The sequence below is a fragment of the Mya arenaria genome, chromosome 13, assembly GCF_026914265.1.
Source record: "Mya arenaria isolate MELC-2E11 chromosome 13, ASM2691426v1".
NCBI lineage: Eukaryota > Metazoa > Mollusca > Bivalvia > Myida > Myidae > Mya > Mya arenaria.
The window spans coordinates 39,214,757-39,235,983 of NC_069134.1; the positions used below are offsets into that span (position 1 = coordinate 39,214,757).

At 37.2% G+C, this 21,227-nt stretch overlaps 1 protein-coding gene across 1 annotated transcript; it reads right to left on the reverse strand.

Annotated features, from left to right (window-relative positions):
* Nucleotides 1-178: 178 nt before the first annotated feature.
* Nucleotides 179-16,875, reverse strand: LOC128215534 (ankyrin repeat domain-containing protein 13C-like). The gene is made up of 13 exons (XM_052922218.1): nt 16,712-16,875; nt 15,658-15,699; nt 15,192-15,296; nt 12,933-13,064; nt 12,370-12,436; nt 11,321-11,465; nt 10,139-10,270; nt 8,785-8,852; nt 7,981-8,065; nt 3,230-3,379; nt 1,864-1,892; nt 817-917; nt 179-321 (listed from the first exon to the last, which is right to left on the reverse strand). Exons 1-13 carry the CDS (start codon nt 16,839-16,841, stop codon nt 188-190), a joined length of 1,320 nt encoding a protein of 439 aa, XP_052778178.1. The 5' UTR covers nt 16,842-16,875; the 3' UTR covers nt 179-187.
* Between the last annotated feature and the right edge of the window lie 4,352 nt (nt 16,876-21,227).

The window sequence follows — 21,227 nt, forward strand, 5'->3', positions numbered from 1 at the left end:
CCACTATTCCATGAATATTCATTTTCTGTGCACTACAAAAATCAAATTTCCATGGCATATGAATATCCTTTTTTCTGAACCAACCATCTGTTTTCAAACTGTTATCAGTATCCTTTTCCCTAGGCTGATAGTTATCGATTTCTCGGAATGTACATATAATCTCCACCAGGGAGATGTCTTGCAGGAGTCATAAATCGGGAAATCGGGTTGGGTCCTCGAGATACGTGGACGGAATAGAGAAAAGCTCGTCTGAAAGGTCATCCCGCCATTCAAAGAAACAGAATGTCACTTTGGCAGTTACTGTGGGGAAGACTGGCAACTCTGAAACAGGTGAAATATATGTAAGCATTATGGACTAAAAGGTGATGGAGTGTGGTCCAAAAATTTATCATTTGCCACTGAAGTCAGCATAATCATAAGAATCTATAAGATGGCATTTTTAAATTGAAATTTTACAATTTTAGTAAACAAAATATGGTTATACTATTAAATCTTTCTTTAAACAACTTCTATGTTATTCACAACAATTGGGCTTTTCGTGATAAGCGGAATGATGGAGAATGTCATTTTAAAATACATTTATACAAATGATTATTGAAATCCTGACCAAAAATTGGTGCTTAAAATCCTGACAAAAAATTGACGCTTGAATCGTGTTTAGGGAATAATACTTGAGGAGGTATTCTCTTACTTTACAAAACAAACATGGCCTCAAATACTTCAGAGAGGAAGAAACTGCATCAATTCCATCAAAAGGGACATATAAAAAGATAACAAAATAGGTACTTAGAACTCCTGACCAAAGAAATTACATACCCAGTTTAACAGGGAAACCAGGGGGAAGTTTATTCTCCATGAAGTCTCTGAGTTTCTGGAACTGTTTAAAGGGTGCTATCACCTCCAGTACATCTAGCAACCTGGAAATCCAGAGGTATTGAACAAATTCAAACAAAATCTATGCCAAACCAAACTGGATCACATTTTAATGAGAGCCCTAAAAGCATGATTGCCTGATGACAATGCTCATCTGTTTTTCTAAGCCCTAAAAAATTTACCTGTGTTTCGGGCAACCTGCCCCATCTGGAAAAATACCTCAACACTAAAGTGCTTTTTCGACCTTAAATAAATAGATTGAATTTTCTGATTTTTAGTCAATGTTGACCATTTGTGATGATTGCAATTAAAAACATAAAGTTTCAATTGTTTAATACACAATATACCAAAATGTCATGGTAAGCATTTCTGACTTGCTTTGCTGTTTTGAATGCACTTAAAAAAAAAAAGACTCTGTCCCGAACCTTCATTTGAGACCATTGTTCTAAATTTAGATCAAACATTTAGGACTCATTTGATTACATTATGGCGATATATATATTCATTTAATGATTTTAAATAATGCTAAAGTTACTACTAGTATGATTTTTCTAACATGATTTTTCTTCAAGACACTGACATTGCCAAATATTAACCACTTTTATTTAATCTTTAAAGCTGTACACTCACAGATTGACCTTTTTGACAACTTTTTTATTTTTTGTCTTAGAATGAGCCAAGTTTTTTGTACATGTCTGGAAACCAGTGATACAAGACTGCTGACAAAAGATCAGATCGCAGTTTTTCATATTTACTTTCGAGAATTGATGTTTCATGGCTAAAAGCATTACTAAAACTGAAATTTTCAGCATTTTCCCAAACAATTGAGATCTGTTCTATTGTGAGTTAACTTATTTGAATGAATTGAATGCATTGATACCAAAATCAGCTGATTTTGAGACAAAAACTTAACACTTAAAATCTGTGAGAGTCCAGCTTTAAATTTTCAAAGTGAATTCTAAAACAATAGCCATTCAAAAGTAAACTTACACATCCACTGTCATTGGAAAGTCTTTGCTCTGAAAGAAATAGAGTACAATAAGTAAATTCTGGCATGAAAACCTTTACAATAGGGCACGTACCTGTAGATCAAACATAATACTTCAATATGTTTATGCATGTGGATAGAGATTTCCATGCATAGAGACATATACAGTACATGTCAGTTTCAATTAATAGATTATCTTGTTTGAGAATAAAAATGTGAACATCAACATTATTAGAATGTGAACATCAACATTATATTGCTAAGGGAAGGAAAATATTAACATTGCCTTTAATTGACTTTTTTCAATACTCCATTTTTCCATTACTGAACAAGATCTCCACTTGCATAAATCACCATTTGTCTGATGTTTTCAAGTCTAACAATGGCATCTAAATAAACATGTTGTCTCTGGCAACATGTGTACCAAGTTTCATTTGGATATCTTGGAACAGGTTTTGAGTTGCGACCAAGGTTAATGTTTTTGAACATTGATAACAACAACAACAACACCAATGCTATGATAATTCAAGACAATTACCATGTCTATTGTAGCCTAAAAGATAATTTCCAAGGCTACTGTAGCGTTTAATATGCTTACAATGGTTATAATAGCCTTAAAGATACTAACCTTAGCTATATAAGCCTTAAAGCCACTAACAATAGCTATTATAGCATTCAATACAATAACCATGGCTATAGAAGCCTTAAAATTATATACAATGGCTATAGGAACCTTTAATATAGTTACCATGGCAATATTAGCCTTAAAACCACTAACCATGGCTATTGTAGCATTCAAGACACTTACCATAGCTATATTAGCCTTAAAGCCACTATCCATGGCTATTATATCATTCAATACAATAACCATGGCTATAGAAGCCTTAAAATCATATACAATGGCTATAGTAACCTTTAATATAGTTACCATGGCAATATTAGCCTTAAAACCACTAACCATGGCTATTGTAGCATTCAAGACACTAACCATGGCTATAGAAGCCTTAAAATCATATACAATGGCTATAGTAACCTTTAATATAGTTACCATGGCAATATTAGCCTTAAAACCACTAACAATGGCTATTGTAGCATTCAAGACACTTACCATGGCTATAGAAGCCTTAAAGCCACTATCCATGGCTATTATAGCATTCAATACAATAACCATGGCTATAGAAGCCTTAAAATTATATACAATGGCTATAGTAACCTTACCATGGCTACTGTAGCCTTAAAGACAATTACCATGGCTATTGTAGCCTTAAAGACAATTAACATGGCTACTGTAGCCTTAAAGGCACTTACCATGGCTATTGTAGCCTTAAAGGCAATTAACATGGCTACTGTAGCCTTAAAGATACTTACCATGGCTATTGTAGCTTTGAAGTTTTTCTGGCTCTCCTTGGACAAGTGTGGCCTGCCAATGCATGGAACGTTACCTATGGGAGCTGATATGTACTCTTCCCACAAGACAGTTGGTGACTCTGGGGGTGGCAGTGATGATCGACGACTAAACTGCAATATGTATGTGAATAGAATTATTTCACTGATAGTGAGCAGTAGTTATTTTTCTTGATAGAGGGCATAGCTTAAATTAAATAATTAGTAGCACGCAATAAATCTGAAAAAAAATAAAATATTCAAATGTGGTAAAGCTGACTTTGCAATTCTGTGCAAGAACATCAATTTGTTTGTACACATGTATGTTATGAGGTTAAGCAACATTTTCAGCACAGATTGGACCGTCATTAAAAGAGTCATGAGTCCATTGTGGGCTTTAAATCTCGGGGCCACAATATTTACCAAATATGTTAAGCATAACAGATTCACATTAAGGGTCAGATTTCGTTTAGACAAATTAACTGCATAAAGTTTCTTTTACCTATTAAAAAATGCCTATGGCTCATAAAAAAATCTTTAAAAGTCTTTAAAGGGAGGGAATAACACAATTAATATGAAATGAAAAAAGTACTGACTCACAGTGTATCACTACATTACCCCTCTTAAGCTCTTCCTCGCAGTATATCACTAAACCACCCACTCAAAACCTACCTCACAGTATATCACTACACCCCCACTCAAGGCCTACCTCACAGTATATCACTACACTACCCCACTCATGGCTTAACCCACAGTATATCACTACACTACCCCACTCAAGACCTACCTCACAGTATATCACTACACCACCCGACTCAAGGCCTACCTCACAGTATATCACTACACCACCACCCTCAAGGCCTACATGACAGTATATCACTACACCATCCCACTCAAGGCCTACCTCACAGTATATCACTACACCACCACCCTCAAGGCCTACATGACAGTATATCACTACACCACCCCACTCAAGGCCTACATCACAGTATATCACTACATCACTCAAGGCCTACATCACAGTATATCACTACACCACCCCACTCATGGCAAACCTCACAGTATATCACTACACCACCCCACTCAAGGCCTACCTCACAGTATATCACTACACCACCCCACTCAAGACCTACCTCATAGTATATCACTACACCACCCCACTCAAGACCTACCTCAAAGTATATCACAACACCACCCCACTCAAGGCCTATATCACAGTACATCACTACACCACCCCACTCAAGATAACACTACACCACCCCACTCACGGCCAACCTCACAATATATCACTACACCACCCCACTCATGGCCTACATGTCAGTATATCACTACACTACCCCAATCATGGCCAACCTCACAGTAGATCACCACACCACACTCAAGACCTACCTCACAGTATATCACTACACCACCCCACTCATGGCCAACCTCACAGTATATCACTACACCACCCCACTCATGGCCAACCTCACAGTATATCACTACACCACCCCACTCATGGCCTACATGACAGTATATCACAACATTACCCCACTCATGGCCAACCTCACAGTATATCACTACACCACACTCATGGCCAACCTCACAGTATATCACTACACCACCCCACTCATGGCCTACATGACAGTATATCACAACATTACCCCACTCATGGCCAACCTCACAGTATATCACTACACCACACTCAAGGCCTACCTCACAGTATATCACTACACTACCCCACTCATGGCCAACCTCACAGTATATCACTACACCACACTCAAGGCCTACCTCACAGTATATCACTACACCACCCCACTCATGGCCAACCTCACAGTATATCACTACACTACCCCACTCAAGACCTACCTCATAGTATATCACTACACCACCCCACTCATGGCCTACATGACAGTATATCACAACACTACCCCACTCATGGCCAACCTCACAGTATATCACTACACCCCACTCAAGGCCTACATGACAGTATATCACTACACTACCCCACTCATGGCCAACCTCACAGTATATCACTACACTACCCCACTTATGGCCAACATCACAGTATATCACTACAACACACTCAATGCCTACCTCACAGCATATCACTACACTACCCCACTCACAGCCAACCTCACAGTATATCACTACACCACCCCACTCATGACCAACCTTACAGTATATCACTACACCACTACACTCAAGGCCTACCTCACAGTATATCACTACACTACCCCACTCATGGCCAACCTCACAGTATATCACTACACCACACTCAAGGCCTACCTCACAGTATATCACTACACTACCCCACTCATGGCCAACCTCACAGTATATCACTACACTACCCCACTGATGGCCAACATCACAGTATATCACTACAACACACTCAAGGCCTACCTCACAGCATATCACTACACTACCCCACTCATGGCCAACCTCACAGTATATCACTACACCACCCCACTCATGACCAACCTTACAGTATATCACTACACCCCACTCATGGCCAACCTCATAGTATAGCACTACACCACCCCACTCATGGCCAACCTCACAGTATATCACTACACTACCCCACTCATGGCCAACCTCACAGTATATCACTACACCCCCCGACTCAAGGCCTACCTCACGGTATATCACTACACCACCACCCTCAAGGCCTACATGACAGTATATCACTACACCACCCCACTCAAGGCCTACCTCACAGTATATCACTACACCACCACCCTCAAGGCCTACATGACAGTATATCACTACACCACCCCACTCAAGGCCTACATCACAGTATATCACTACACCACCCCACTCATGGCCAACCTCACAGTATATCACTACACCACCACAGTCACGGCCTACATGACAGTATATCACTGCACTACCCCACTCATGGCCAACCTCGCAGTATATCACTTCACCACCCACTCAAGGCCTACATGACAGTATATCACTACACCACCCCACTCAAGGCCTACATGACAGTATATCACTACACCACCACACTCAAGGCCTACATGACAGTATATCACCATACTACCCCACTCATGGCCCACCTCACAGTATATCACTACACCACCACAGTCAAGGCCTACATGACAGTATATCACTACACTACCCCACTCATGGCCAACCTCACAGTATATCACTGCACCACCCCACTCATGGCCAACCTCACAGTATATCACTGCACTACCCCACTCATGGCCAACCTCGCAGTATATCACTTCACCACCCACTCAAGGCCTACATGACAGTATATCACTACACCACCCCACTCAAGGCCTACATGACAGTATATCACTACACCACCACACTCAAGGCCTACATGACAGTATATCACTGTACTACCCCACTCATGGCCAACCTCACAGTATATCACTACACTACCCCACTCATGGCCAACCTCGCAGTATATCACTTCACCACCCACTCAAGGCCTACATGACAGTATATCACTACACCACCCCACTCAAGGCCTACATGACAGTATATCACTACACCACCACACTCAAGGCCTACATGACAGTATATCACTGTACTACCCCACTCATGGCCAACCTCACAGTATATCACTACACTACCCCACTCATGGCCAACCTCACAGTATATCACTGTACTACCCCACTCATGGCCAACCTCGCAGTATATCACTACACTACCCCACTCATGGCCAACCTCACAGTATATCACTTCACCACCCACTCAAGGCCTACATGACAGTATATCACTACACTACCCCACTCATGGCCAACCTCACAGTATATCACTACACTACCCCACTCATGGTCAATCTCACAGTATATCACTACACCACCACACTCATGGCCAACCTCACAGTATATCACTACACTACCCCACTCATGGCCAACCTCACAGTATATCACTACACTACCCCACTCATGGCCAACCTCACAGTATATCACTGTACTATCCCACTCATGGCCAACCTCACAGTATATCACTACACTACCCCACTCATGGCCAACCTCACAGTATATCACTTCACCACCCACTCAAGGCCTACATGACAGTATATCACTACACCACCCCACTCAAGGCCTACATGACAGTATATCACTACACTACCCCACTCATGGCCAACCTCACAATATATCACTACACCACCCCACTCATGGACAACCTCACAGTATATCACTACACTATCCCACTCATGGACAACCTCACAGTATATCACTACACTAACCCACTCATGGCCAACCGCACAGTATATCACTACACTACCCCACTCAAGACCTACCTGACAGTATACCACTACACCACCCCACTCATGGCCAACCTCACATTATATCACTACACCACCCCACTCAAGACCTACCTCAAAGTATACCACTACACCACCCCACTCAAGACCTTTATCACAGTATATCACTACACCCCCACTCAAGACCTACCTCACAGTATATCACTTTACCCCCACTCAAGACCTACCTCACAGTATACCACTACACCACCCCACTCAAGACCTTTCTCACAGTATATCACTACACCCCCACTCAAGACCTTTTTCACAGTATATCACTACACCCCCCACTCAAGACCTACCTCACAGTATATCACTACACCCCCACTCAAGACCTTTCTCACAGTATATCACTACATCCCCACTCAAGACCTTTCTCACAGTATATCATTACACCCCCACTCAAGACCTACCTCACAGTATATTACTACACCCCCACTCAAGACCTTTCTCACAGTATATCATTACACCCCCACTCAAGACCTACCTCTTTGTTATCCCAGGATCCCTTGGTAAGGTTCTCCACCATTGCCTTGTTCTTCTGTATATCCTCTTGAGACAGGTGCTCTCGTCTGGAAAATAAAGTTATATATCTATAATAATCTCTTAAGGCAGTCAATATACTAAAGCAGCTGTCTGGTAACCTTATACAGGGGAAAATAGTACACTGTTTGAGTTAAATCCAAACAGTGCTTTCTGTTAAAGACACCTAAACGACTCGTGGATCAGCAAACCTTAAAATGTGGATAAAGCAATAAAATAACTTCTATAATTATAAATTCATTGCATCTGTTTGTGCATTTTTAAGTAGCTTTCTTTAGTAGTAACCAGGTTATTCTTATCTAACAAATAAGAAGATTCATTGTGTACCTAACTGGGCACTGGGTACTTAATTGTACAACCGGGGTCACATTTATAAAACATGGCAAGTGATAAATTCCTAATTCCTTAGACCATTTTCTTGCATATTTTCATATTTCTGTTGTACAGACACTGCACTGGTAAAATGCATTCTGAGCTTGCTCAAAAAACTGTTTCATACAGCATGGCATGTTCAAAAACGTAATGCCAAGCAGTAGTATATTAATACAGGCTTTTTCATCCCAAAGACTAATTTTAATGACTGTGCTAGACTTGCACCTTTTTAGAATTTTTAACTTACTTTCGGTAAAAATGAGTGAGGGGTGTGTCAAAGATGTAAAAAAATCTCTTTTCAAATACATCTTACAAAATTAAAGTTTAGCAAATCATAATCCATATGAAATAATTTTTTGCAAATACTGAAGCTAACCTTTTCTTGGACTCCAATACTAAACCATTGATGTTGAAGAACTCAGCTGCATACTCGCCTATATTCTCCTGCAAAATAAACATGAAATATGGAGTTTGTCAATGTACATAAATGAATAGAGACTGATCAACAATGGTGCCTACATTACATTATAAACATTTAATCAAACCCTTTCTTCTGGGCCGAAATCCATCAAACATCTTAAGTCATCTCCTATCTTTAGTCGTTTCCTATCTTAAGTCGTTTCCTATCTTAAGTCGTTTCCTATCTTAAGTCATTTTCCTATCTTAAGTCGTTTCCTATCTTAAGTCGTTTCCTATCTTAAGTCGTTTCCTATCTTAAGTCGTTTCCTATCTTAAGCCATTTTTCAAGTGAAGTACTTCACTGATCATATGATACAATAATTCAAAAAAATCTGAAATACTTTATTGTCAGTGATCTTATCAAAAATAGATAAAAAAAAACACTTATACTTTCCTTTAAATTAGACTACGGTATGAAAAATTTAAGAAATAAACTTAAGTTAAAGATGCACTCTTACTCCCAAATAAGATTTACCACAATTAATAAAATTGTTTTTATATTACATAAGGGATGAATAAATAACTAAAAAAATGGTTCTTATAAGAATACCGAGTTTATTTTGAAAGAAATTAGCATAACACATGGTATTTCTACCTTATAAGACTATAGTAGACCACAGTAAATCTTTTATCATTCACCAATCATTTAACATTGTTGCACTTTCTTCTATTAAATACACAGTTACAATCTTGTTATCAGTAATTAATATTTTCCATAAATGCATTATTAAGTAAGTAGTTATAGGTTTATCAGTCAAAACTGATGTTTGTTATGCATGACGTGTATGTATTGATTTTGAATAAGAGTGTCACTTAAATGACTTAAGATGCTTTATGAATATTGGCCCTGTAATATAACTTACAAATGTACATAGGCCCACAGTCTATATAATTTTATCAGGATATCATGAGTAAAAATACAACTTTCTATGACAAGGAATGAAATCTTATAGAGTTTGCATTGGTTTTACTTCGACCGGCCAATTAAATCACACCGGCCAATTAAATCTCAACTTTAAACTATGGTCATAAGAACGATACAGGGACAATGGAACTCTCTCAAAAGGTGATATTGACTGTCCTAAGCAGCCAGTTTGGCATTAAGAATTAATTGGCAATGCGATTGTGCTGTGCTGAAACTTATTGAAAAGTACAATTCGCTAAGTTTATTTGTTAACAGTCATACACAAATATGCAGTGTAGCGTCATGTGTGAATATGAGCTCCTTTACAGAGTGCAGATTACAGTGTACCGGTACGATGTAAACATACGGTTTTATCTTCCCTAAAGAGCCATCCACTATGTGTGCGGGAGAAGGTGATGTTCTTCGTGGACATCTGGGCGGCCATGATGTCACTGCGCATCAGAATGTCTATCTCCTCCTCGACCTCCTGGTCCGTCTCCTGGTTTTGAAAAACAACAACATTTAATTAAAAGATGCACTCTTGCTCTAAAATAAAATGAACCACAATTAATATAACTGTATTAATTTACGGAAAAGGATGCATGAATATCGAAAGTAATTGTTCTTATGAAGGATACCGCGTTTAATTTGAAAAAAACGTGCAGCAAAAACAGTATTTCTACCTTGTGAGAAAATATTTGATCCCTGTAAATCTTTTAGGACCCACCAGTCATTTAATATTTGTATGTTTTCAGCTATTGAATACAAGGTAACAATATTGTTATCAGTAAATTATATTTTCCATAAATGCACTATTTAGTATAAAGTAGTAAAAGGTTTTTTCACTCAAAATTTATGTTCTAGTATACAGTGTGTATACCACATGAAACAAATACATTATTTCCACAAAACAAGTCGGTTTATAGTGTGTACATTTAGCATATGTTATCCAAGGCAATCGTTATTGTATTTCAGCTTCATATTTATAAATAAACTGAAGAGGCAAGTTTTTTTCATTTTTGTTATTTCAGAAAATTTTAATATTTAAAAAAAAATATTTCCAACATTCAAATATATATTATATATCCATAAAATCATTATCTATTTGTGATCGACAATTCTGAAAATCAAGTCTGATAATGATATTTTCATTTTAATTCTTCTCCCACCAGAGTGCGTTTTGGTCTACTTCTAATAAAGATGTTAAATTTATGAACTGCTAGAACAAAACATTCATTTGACAAATCATATTACATAAAAATATACAGTAAGAGTTTTCCAATTGACGTCACCAAATAATTTAATAAACAACTTTCATTTGAAATTTGATTAAATCGAAAATTTAATTGACACAAATGGATTTTAATTTTCCCTCTTCAAACAGACTATAATTATATTTAATTTTTCCCTGAAAATATTCAAATTGTACCTAAAAAAACAACACAAATCATAACCTGTACTTGAATCATCTCTTTCCTTTTACATCTGTTTATCTGTATACATGTGTATCTATTTTTAATTTATATAATGAGAAGAAAATCCTACAAACCTCATATCGAATTCTCTGGTAGACCTTAAGCTTGTTGTCCATGACGGTGAGGGCATTATGAGGACTCGCCTTTCCGTTAAAAACAAAAGTAATGTCCCCTCTCTCCCAGCGCATGTCGTTAAAGTCCACCAATGTTGTGTCTAGTCTGATGAAATAAGGATATGTAAAACCATGTTATACCATCATACAAATCAGAGGCGGATCCAGGATTCCATGTTAGAGGGGGGCATAACCTTGTGAATTGCATCCCTCCCTAAGAATGGAAATTTAAGTGGTGACAGGTGGGTTTGTGATAATCCCCCATAATTCTGGTCTGAAATGGTGCATTTTGGGCGTATTTTATTACTTCTTTCTCCTTTATTAAAATAAAAAGTAAACTAGGACGATTAAGGTGGGGTGGGGGGGTACACTGGGTGCTGCCTTCCCTCTTCCCTGGATTCGCTAGTGCAAATAAACAAAGAAAATTTATAATGAACAAATTATCATATAAAGACACATAAGACATGCTACAAGCACGAGGGGAGAGCTCTAGTGGTACAGGTGTTTGCCTCTCACCCAAGAGGTTGTTGATTCGATCCCCACCAAGCAAACTTCCTCATGGCTTATCAAAATGGACACCAGGCCCCAATATCACAAAAGTACTTAAAATCTCAATCTCAGACTCAACTTATTTTACCACTTTACATAAAAAGTTATTAAAAATCGTATATATATGTTTATACACCTTTTAGAAGAGCATTCTCTCATAGAACATGTTGATTCAAAACTTTGGTCAAGAATCCAAAGAAGAAATGTTCTATTGTATATTTTGAAAAAGAGTGAAAACATGCAAGATTTTGAATCAAACTATGCTGTCATGTGGCAAAATGAGTTGAGACTGGGATTTGACATAAGTATTTTAGTGATATTGGGGCCAATACGGGTTTCCACCAAGTATACAGACTCGAGATTTCATATGGAAACTAATACTCTGGCTTAGTATTTCCTGCTGTTGATGTTATGAATTATGATTGCACATAATTCTTCAAACAAAATATCCTATAAGTTACCTTATACATGATCCTTTTTTGTGTATTTTGCATAAGTCTGATGGCAGAATTCTGGAAACTAAAGGCACTGAAATAAAAATGAAAACATTTCATAGAAAATAATTATCTGTATCAGTATGAAGAAAAACAAATACAAAAAAGTCTACAGATTTTCAAGGTCAATCATATGTGTCTTCTTATATGAACAGACTTGTTTGTGCATACACATGTATGTGAATGCTTCACTTAATACCATTGAAGTATTACTTAAACTATGTACCTAATTTTTATTTGTCTGTTCAAGAATAAGCTTTAATTTACTAATAAAAAATAAACTTTGTATTTGTCAACCCTCGGTTGATTAAAAAGTACATTGATCACAGTGTTTTTTTCTCCACCACCTGTACCTTAAAAACTGTGAAAATTCCCAGACTTTAAGAATTGCAAGCTCATGCTAATTAAATGATATAATAGCAGATATGAACATTTATACAATAAACTTTGCTAAAGGTAACCTAGGAAAGCTCCTGATTCAAAACGAGAAAAATCACTAGGTCAGTTGGACTGAACCCTTAACTACCAACCCCAGCTGTGGAAGTCCCACTTGAGCTCTAGATAGAAGTCTCCTATATCTTCCAAGGCCTGTATAAGCGCTGGTCTTCTCTGGTCCAGCAGCTCACGGGACTGCTGCTTTAACTTCCGCAGTAACATGCCAACTGAAAAGAACATGTTAAGGTTTTAGCGAGAGGGTTATTGGAGGGTGCTTCACCCTGTCATACTTTGGTAGCACCCTTCTACCCTCATGGAGATCAGAATGTGCACCCTCCTGCCTTTAAAGAATTAAATGCTTAAGATAATCAAATATTTCTTTTGTTTTGACTAAAACTTGAAAAGTGATTATCAATTCAAATAAACTTTACATACTTAAGGGTTGAAACCTATTATTACATCAAACAAGAGCTGTCACAGAGAAAGCGCGCTCGACTATTCCGCCGCTTTTCAGTGTAAGGATTGAAAAGTTTTGGCAAAACATGCATGGATCACTGTTAGATTAGATTTCAATGCAATACATGATGTGCGGAGATATTAACATAAATGTGGTTACATGCAAAATTTTAACCAGAATTTTTAAGCCATTATTTGCTAAATACAGTTATCTTACTTGGTTATTCAATTAGGTAAGGTGGTTAATTATCATTGTATAAAGTCTCAATGCAATACATCAAGTAGTTGCTGAGATATTATCCTATGTGTGCTAACATGCAAGACCTTAACCAGAATTTCTAAGTCGCATAATAAAGGGGAAAAAATTATATAATATTACCTCCTCATGTGAACAGGTTGGAGGCATGATGGTGAAAAAGCGTGCGAAGTTTCAAAGCCAGATGTCAATGGACTTTGAAAATATTTGAGGTGGTACGCAAACTTACCGGGGTAAACGTAAATTCTAAGTAGAAAAAGGGGCATAGTTTTTAATTTACCTCCTCCTGTGTACAGGTTTGGGGTATGATGGTGAACAAGTGTGCAAAGTTTCAAAGCCATATGTCAATGGACTTTGAAAATATTTGAGGTGTTACGCAAACTTTAAAATAAGTGGTTACGCCGACGCTCGGGTGACTAGGATAGCTCTCCTTATTCTTCGAATAGTTGAGCTAAAAAGCACAACTTCTAACATTTTTTATGAAATTGATAATGCTTGAATTATTCACTGCCTGATAGAATGTGCCCTTTTGTTCTTCAGCACCCTGTCTCTTTTCTGTAGCACCCTGTCCTTTTTAAAACCTGGCTAAAACCCTACACATTATTTCTCATGTCTCTGAAACCATTACCTCGAGACTTATGGGGATTTAACCGAAGGTTTTACTATATAGCTGTGTAGGTTTTTGAATGACTTATATATATATATATATTTTATGTTAAGAACTGGACTTTTATTTTAATCGTTTGTGACTCATACATGCCATATTTCTGAGAGGCTTCCCAGGGGATTTTGGTCTGAATTCCAACTGGGATTTTGATATTACACCAGGGGATTTTTACGCGACGTAAATTTGCGCAATATCTGCATTTATAATATAAGAATAAATACAGAAATACATTCAAATTACAATAATTTTTGGACTTAGTCATCATGGTCCTTCATGGAATTTCACACTCATAATATTATTGATGCTTTCCACTGTCAATTTTAGCAAGTTTTGAAAAAAAAAAAAAAAAAAAAAAATTAAATTCCAGGGGATATGGATCCCCCGGCGGGGGACCAGGGGATGGGTAGAAATTCAGGGGGATTTGGCATGAATGGCACTATTATGTTCAAATTCAAAATAAAGACATGCAAAATAATGCAAATCACTTTGACTGGGGTTTTTGCTCACGAGTCAGTTTTTGAATAGTGACTCATGAGCAAAAACCCAGTCAAAGTGATTTGCATTATTTTGCATGGCTTTATTTTGAATTTGAACATAAAAGTGCTCCATTTACTGTAGTAATTCTGGCTGTATCTGGCAGTTTCACAATCATGTAGCCCCCCAAAAATAATTGCATGTTTACAATTTTACTGTCAAAATTAAAAGTATAGATCAGTTTGTAGACCTGAAAAGTTTGTCTGAATGTTTTTTCCAGCTTGAAAGCATCTTTTGTCTAGGTCAATATTAAAGCTGCACTGTCACAGACTGACAGTTTTTACCTTTTATGTAATTTTTGTCTCATTTTTGCATCAACACCTTCAATTCAGTCGTATAAGATAACTCACAATAAAACAGATCTCAATTGTTTGGAAAACTGCCTTAAAATCAATTTTTGGATAGTAACGCTTTTAGCCATAAAACATGAATATTCCCTACTTATTTTTCTGTCTCCATAGCTGAGAGCTTCTGCAAGCGGTGTCCAGCCTGTGTTGTTCTTCACCTTCACCGGTGCTCCTCGGGAGAGCAGCAACATTATACATTCTGAAATAAGAGATCATTGATTTAAATGTCGAAGCTGATACTAACAGTAATTCTTGATTTTATACCTTGACTCCATATTTCATACGTGAATGATCAAAATTATTTATTAACACCAGAACCTGTCTAAACTGTTCCACTATTTGTATGTTGTAAAGGCGACAGGTGAGTATGATGCTCTTATTGCCTACAAAATTTAAACTTTCTTTTTTCTTTTTAGAATATCTGAAGATGTATTTTTTAGGTAAAAATATCATTATACATGTGCAGATGCCAGGCTTGACTTGACACTTGATTAATTAAACAGTATGAAAAACATTTTAGCAGCAACTCATTATAAAAAGGTTGTTCAGATGGTTCGTACCTTTATGGCCAAGCATCACTGCCAAATGCAGTGGTGTATTACCTGAAAATATTAAGAAAGATTTTAAATCAACTAACAGCTCAATACTGGTAGTGGCCACAAATTACGAACACTTAAGGTTTTTCACAATTTTCAAGTAAGCTAACATTTCGTATTAAACATCTTTGGTCAATGTTACAAAATCTGTAAAGTACAGGTTCACAGTCTTACTAATTTCATGTCAATTTTTTTTTTACTTTATGGACAGGAAATCACCCTTCAAGTTATGATATGGAGGACACAATCCCAAACACTTAATAAGTGTTGCTGTTTTCCATAAAGTATACACCATTAAGGCATTTTAACTAGTTTTGCTAAATTTTAATGAACAGTATTTTTAGTTTGAACTGAACAAAAACATAAAAAACTTGATAGTTAGTATCCCGAAAAACAGACATTACGGACCATGGACATTACGGACCAGATTCTTTCGCCTGGTGTTAAATAGTAGAGAGTTGTAGCGTTACATGGATACATGAGAAATGTCTAAATAAAACAAAAGTATCCTTAATCGCTCATTATTGTAGCTAGATGGTCGTCTTAATCTGATGGGTGTGATCATGTCACTTTTATTGAGGTGTCATCAAAAGACAATAAATCAGTCAGTCGAATACCGTATGTTGAATAATCCTGATTCTGACTCTATTCTTTCTGAATTTCTTAAAGCCTCGCATATGACGGCCCCCTACTTTAAGGTTAAAAATTGGGGCCCAATTTCCCTGTCTTATAGTCAAGGAAATACGGTAGGTGTTTTTTACATAAACTATTGAATTTTGTTTAACAAGTCAATGGAAACAAAGCATTTTTTGACATTATGATTATAGTAAAGTATATCATATGACCAGAGAGATACTTAAATTAAGAAAAATACTTAAGTTAGGCAATGACTTAGACAAAATATTAAAACATCAGCCCAAGCTGGGACCAATAACAATCCTACTCCCATGCCCTAGTGAGCTAAAAATCAATGATTACTTTTTGTTTAGTCACCAAAAGTCAAAATGCCACTCCTCACCATGAACATCCTTTTGAGCAAGATCATGAACCCTGATTAGCTGAGATACAAGTTTTGTGTCGCCACTGAAAACTGCGTGATGGAGGGGAAAATCGTCTCCAGGTGAGACGTCTGCTTGGATATTTGACATGGTAAATTGTTTCTTTAGCTGTCAAGTTTTTCCATTAAAAACAATCACTTGTAAAAGCTGCAAGTGCTATTTGAGGTTACAGTCCACCATTTTCCACAGTCCGTATTTAAACTGATGTCCAGGTTTTTGGGATTGTGAACCTATTTTAGGAATCAAACATTAACCTAACCTTGCACAAAGCTATTCCTCAAATTTATAGAAAATGTATATTTCTGCCTTTTATCTGATAAATACCACACATGCATGTTTAAAGCATTATTAATCTGTTTCACATATTATATACTCATGCGGCGTGAAACAAGCCCAACAGATCCCTTCTGAGAAAAGCATACACGGCCCTGAAGGGGTCCACTGGTCTTTATATACACTAAATTCTCTATTCCCAGGCTTTGATAATTTGCATATTACCAAACATACGTACTATGAACGTACCGTCCGTCTATAACGGAATGTTATACTATGAACGCACATCCGCTGTAACCATTTGTAACGCGCACGGCTAACAAAGGCCCACAGATCCCTTCAGAGAAAAGCATGCTCGACCCCGATGGGGTTAGCTAGTCTTTATATACACTGAATTCTCTATCCACACAGAGCCCGGGATTTGCTAATTTGCATATTACCAACAAAGTAAGCATATGATACTACGAACATACTTCCGTCTATCACGGAATGTTATACTATGAACCTACATCTGCCTACAACGGACCGTTACACTGTCACGTTATCATGAACTGGGTCCTTTAATAAACTTGTAAACTTGAACAGTATACTTGTATTAAATATTCGACAACTTTCGTCAAAAATGCTTAACCAAACAAACCTCTCGTCGATTATCACTTTAGATAGGCCAGCATTCGCCATAACTCGATCACAGCAGCTCAATTTAAAACACTATCACATCCGTTTTAAAAACTCCTTTCCATTGGGACACAGATATTATAAGCTAGTTCAACTAGCCCAACCGATGAACTTTTTATTAAAAAACCATACCGTTCCAAACGAACTTCTCATTTCACGAGTTTGATCACTGGAGGATTGTGGCTTTAACTACGCAATCGTCATATCAAGATATTTTCAAAGCAGTGCAACTCGTATATAGCATGTCGATCAAAGAAACCTACTGTCTGTAGCGATTTGGCGTTTACGTCAAAGTAGCACGTGCAACTAACTACTGAAGACCAGGCAAAGCGTCCATACATGTGAAACTTGCGTTGGTTTTGCTTCAACCGATCAAAACATGTTCAAATTACAGTCGCTTGAACGGCGCGGTGAGAAAGTAACTGTTCGAAGCCGCTGTTGCGGTAATGCAATTTAACCGTCTCTTTGGTGACACAGAGAATACCAGAAACGCTCATGAAGGCAAGTTTGGCTTTGGTAAAACGTCAACTAGTTCAACCGCTTCTTGAGGTGGAAGCGGCTCAACGCTCAAACTCAACCGCTGAAGCAACAACAGTAAAACATTTTCATTCTCGGGTATTCCACGAACAATGACTAATCGAAAATTCCGTCTAGATTGGAACAGATCTATATCCATAGATAGTTCGGATGACTTCCGATCGTAGTAAGTTTTTCAAAATAGTGCGCACGTACAACTTTTGACTACCTTTTATAGGCTACGGATTGTGAGGGGTTTTCAAAAAATTATTATGCTTAAGGGTGTATACAACATGTCAAACTTCGCATGTATTACGGAAAATGCAAGTCAAGCCTTGTTAGGCCAAACAATTTTTTACCCGTGTTTCCGGTATCATGGCGAAAAAAAAATAGTGTCGGTCGGTCGGGATTTTTTTTTTTTTACAGTTTCGAATTAATACAAAATTATGTTGCATATAATCAATTATATAACATCTAAGCTTTCCATAGTTAACAAAAAGTCAGAAAAACAGCATTGTTTAATGTCTGAAATCATTTCCTTACCTTCGACTACCGTATTTTCCCGCCAATATTGCCCATGAAATTTGGTGTTTTTTGTATATAATACTCCTTTATAAGACGCGATCGGTTTTTAGAACAAATCCAGCACTTCAATTTCTACAAATCTATGATGATGTTCTAGCGAAACAGTCATTTATCAACTAAATTTGTTAATTTGCTTGAAGAAAATCGCCGATTTTCTTGTCAACTGTGTGCTCTCTTATGTGGAGGTAGGTTAATAATAGAACAAGTAAACGCTGATATGGATTTATTTTACGGATCTTATTTTATTATTTATAATTCATCATTATTCTCGTAACAATCAAAGTTTCATTTATATTCGAAGTGAATTCAAACATTTCGGTAATTGTTTTAAGATTCCCAGACGATGATTATTGATTATTATATTTATTCGATCGTATGGTATTATCTTACCAGCCTAGATGAAATCCTGGCAATCAAATGGTATCATACGGCTGGGTGTGTAAGCTTATTTATACTCGCACTAGGGCCTTGCCCATTCGGCGAGTGCTCCGTTAAGATTGTTAGTCATTTTAGGTTTTTGGAGCATAGTGCACAGACAGAATGTAACCCTGGTTAGAGCTACCCTGGTTCTTTAACATGCACCAGTGTATAGCACTGTTTATCCCGGAAGACGATTAGTTTGTTGTTTTTTAAGTGATTCGACGTGGGATCGAACCTGCGACAACTTGATTGATAGTCAAGTGTGTTACCACTAGACCACGGATCCGCCACTATCAAACGGTATCCGACCGACCAGTTTAAATAGAAACCATAGCCACGCGTCTTTGATCTTATTACCGCTCGTGCTCTGACGTCACAAATTGTACCGTTTGATCTGCAGCCGACACATTCCTATAAATGTGTTGTTATAACTTCCGCAGGTTTTTGTTTGGATCTTAGTTGAAATTAGACTTAAATTAGGCGAAATAGATACCTATTGATAACTGCGAATAAATTATTGTAACGATTAATGAAATGTGAACCTCGCAGGTAAGCCTGCATGAATTCGCAAAGCCTATTGTAAAAAAAAGTAAGTTCTATTTTGGACATGAATAAATAACACCGCGGACTATATCCTAACATTTCATTATAAAGACAGCAAAATGTGTCTCCTGTGATCAAGCACGTGTTTGGACCATAAACATGCGTTTGCCAATTTAAAGATATCAGACAGGGATCGCCGAACTCCGCCATTTTGTTTCCCTGTTGACAACGCGTCTCGGTAATACATAATCAGGAATGAAAGATTATTCTCCGGGAACAGAGACAGACAAACAACGAAAATAACGACGATATATTTAATTTTTCTTTTTTTCTTTTATGCCTACAAAAGATTATGGTCGGCGAGGAAAAAATAGGGTCGGTCGGGTTACCGGAAACACGGGTATTTTTTATGGCCTTATATGGATTAATAAACGTAATTTAATTTAAACAAAAACACTTCTATAAAGTGTTTCCTGATATTAATGGAACTTTTTTCAAGGCGATGATGGAAAACAGAACAAATGTATTTAAAGCTGGACTCTCAACAGATTGAAGTTTTGACTTTTCTTTTTGTTTGTCTCATAATCAGCTGATTTTGGCACTAATGCCTTCCATTTGAATCATATAAGACAATTCCAAATTGAACAGATCTCAATGTCTATGGAACACTGCCTATTTTTTTTTATTAAAGCGCTAAAAACGCTTTTAGCCATAAAACATCAACTTCGAACGTTTATAAGAAAACTTGCGATCTGATCTTTTGTCAGCAGTCTTATATAGCTGGTTTCCAAGGCAAAAAATAAAGGTTGTCAAATCGATCAATCTGTGAGAGTGCAACTTTAATGTTGCTCAATTAAGTATGAAAGACGGTATGGACTCTAAAACATAAGGAGATTAAGAATGTTAAACACACGCGAAAGTTGAATTTCTCAATGATAAAGTCTACATTGCCTTTCTGCAATATGTGTTTGCTTGTTTTTATATAGAATCCGAATCCTGGTCGCTATAAATATTTATTTATGGGATCTAATGCGTATCCAGCCTCGGCATCCAGAATGTGGTCTAACAATGGCCTCAAAAGCCGCTTGCCAAATTTGAGAGGGTACCCTTGCTGATGAGGGAAGGATTTTAACAAGTAGTAAATTTATTATTGTAAGAATCGTAACATTGAAAGGGCGATTTCGTGTAATATGACAACTCCCAAGCCCATACAAAGGAGGACGGGGTGATGTTATTTCTGAACGAAAACCATTGAACTTCAGCTAAAATTTGAACATTTGTCACTAGAATTTGGTAATGGATTGTTTTTCTATGCCATAGTCAACTACTAGAAATTACATTTAAAGAATGTTTCAGTGCATCAAACAAGCCAACGGCAGACATCTCTGACGGGTTTTAAAAGACAATGCAATAAATTAGAATGATCGAGTACATACATTTATGATTCTGTGTACATGGGCA

Bases quoted from the DNA above. Each gene is read 5' to 3' on its own strand.
- LOC128215534 (XM_052922218.1), bottom strand. From the start codon at position 16,841: ATGTCAAATATCCAAGCAGACGTCTCACCTGGAGACGATTTTCCCCTC. The intron at 8,066-8,784 runs GTTAGCTTCAGT...TTTATTTTCCAG, and splicing joins GTATTGGAGTCCAAGAAAAG to ACGAGAGCACCTGTCTCAAG. The intron at 1,893-3,229 runs GTAAGTATCTTT...TATTTCTTTCAG, and splicing joins TCAAAGCTACAATAGCCATG to AGCAAAGACTTTCCAATGAC.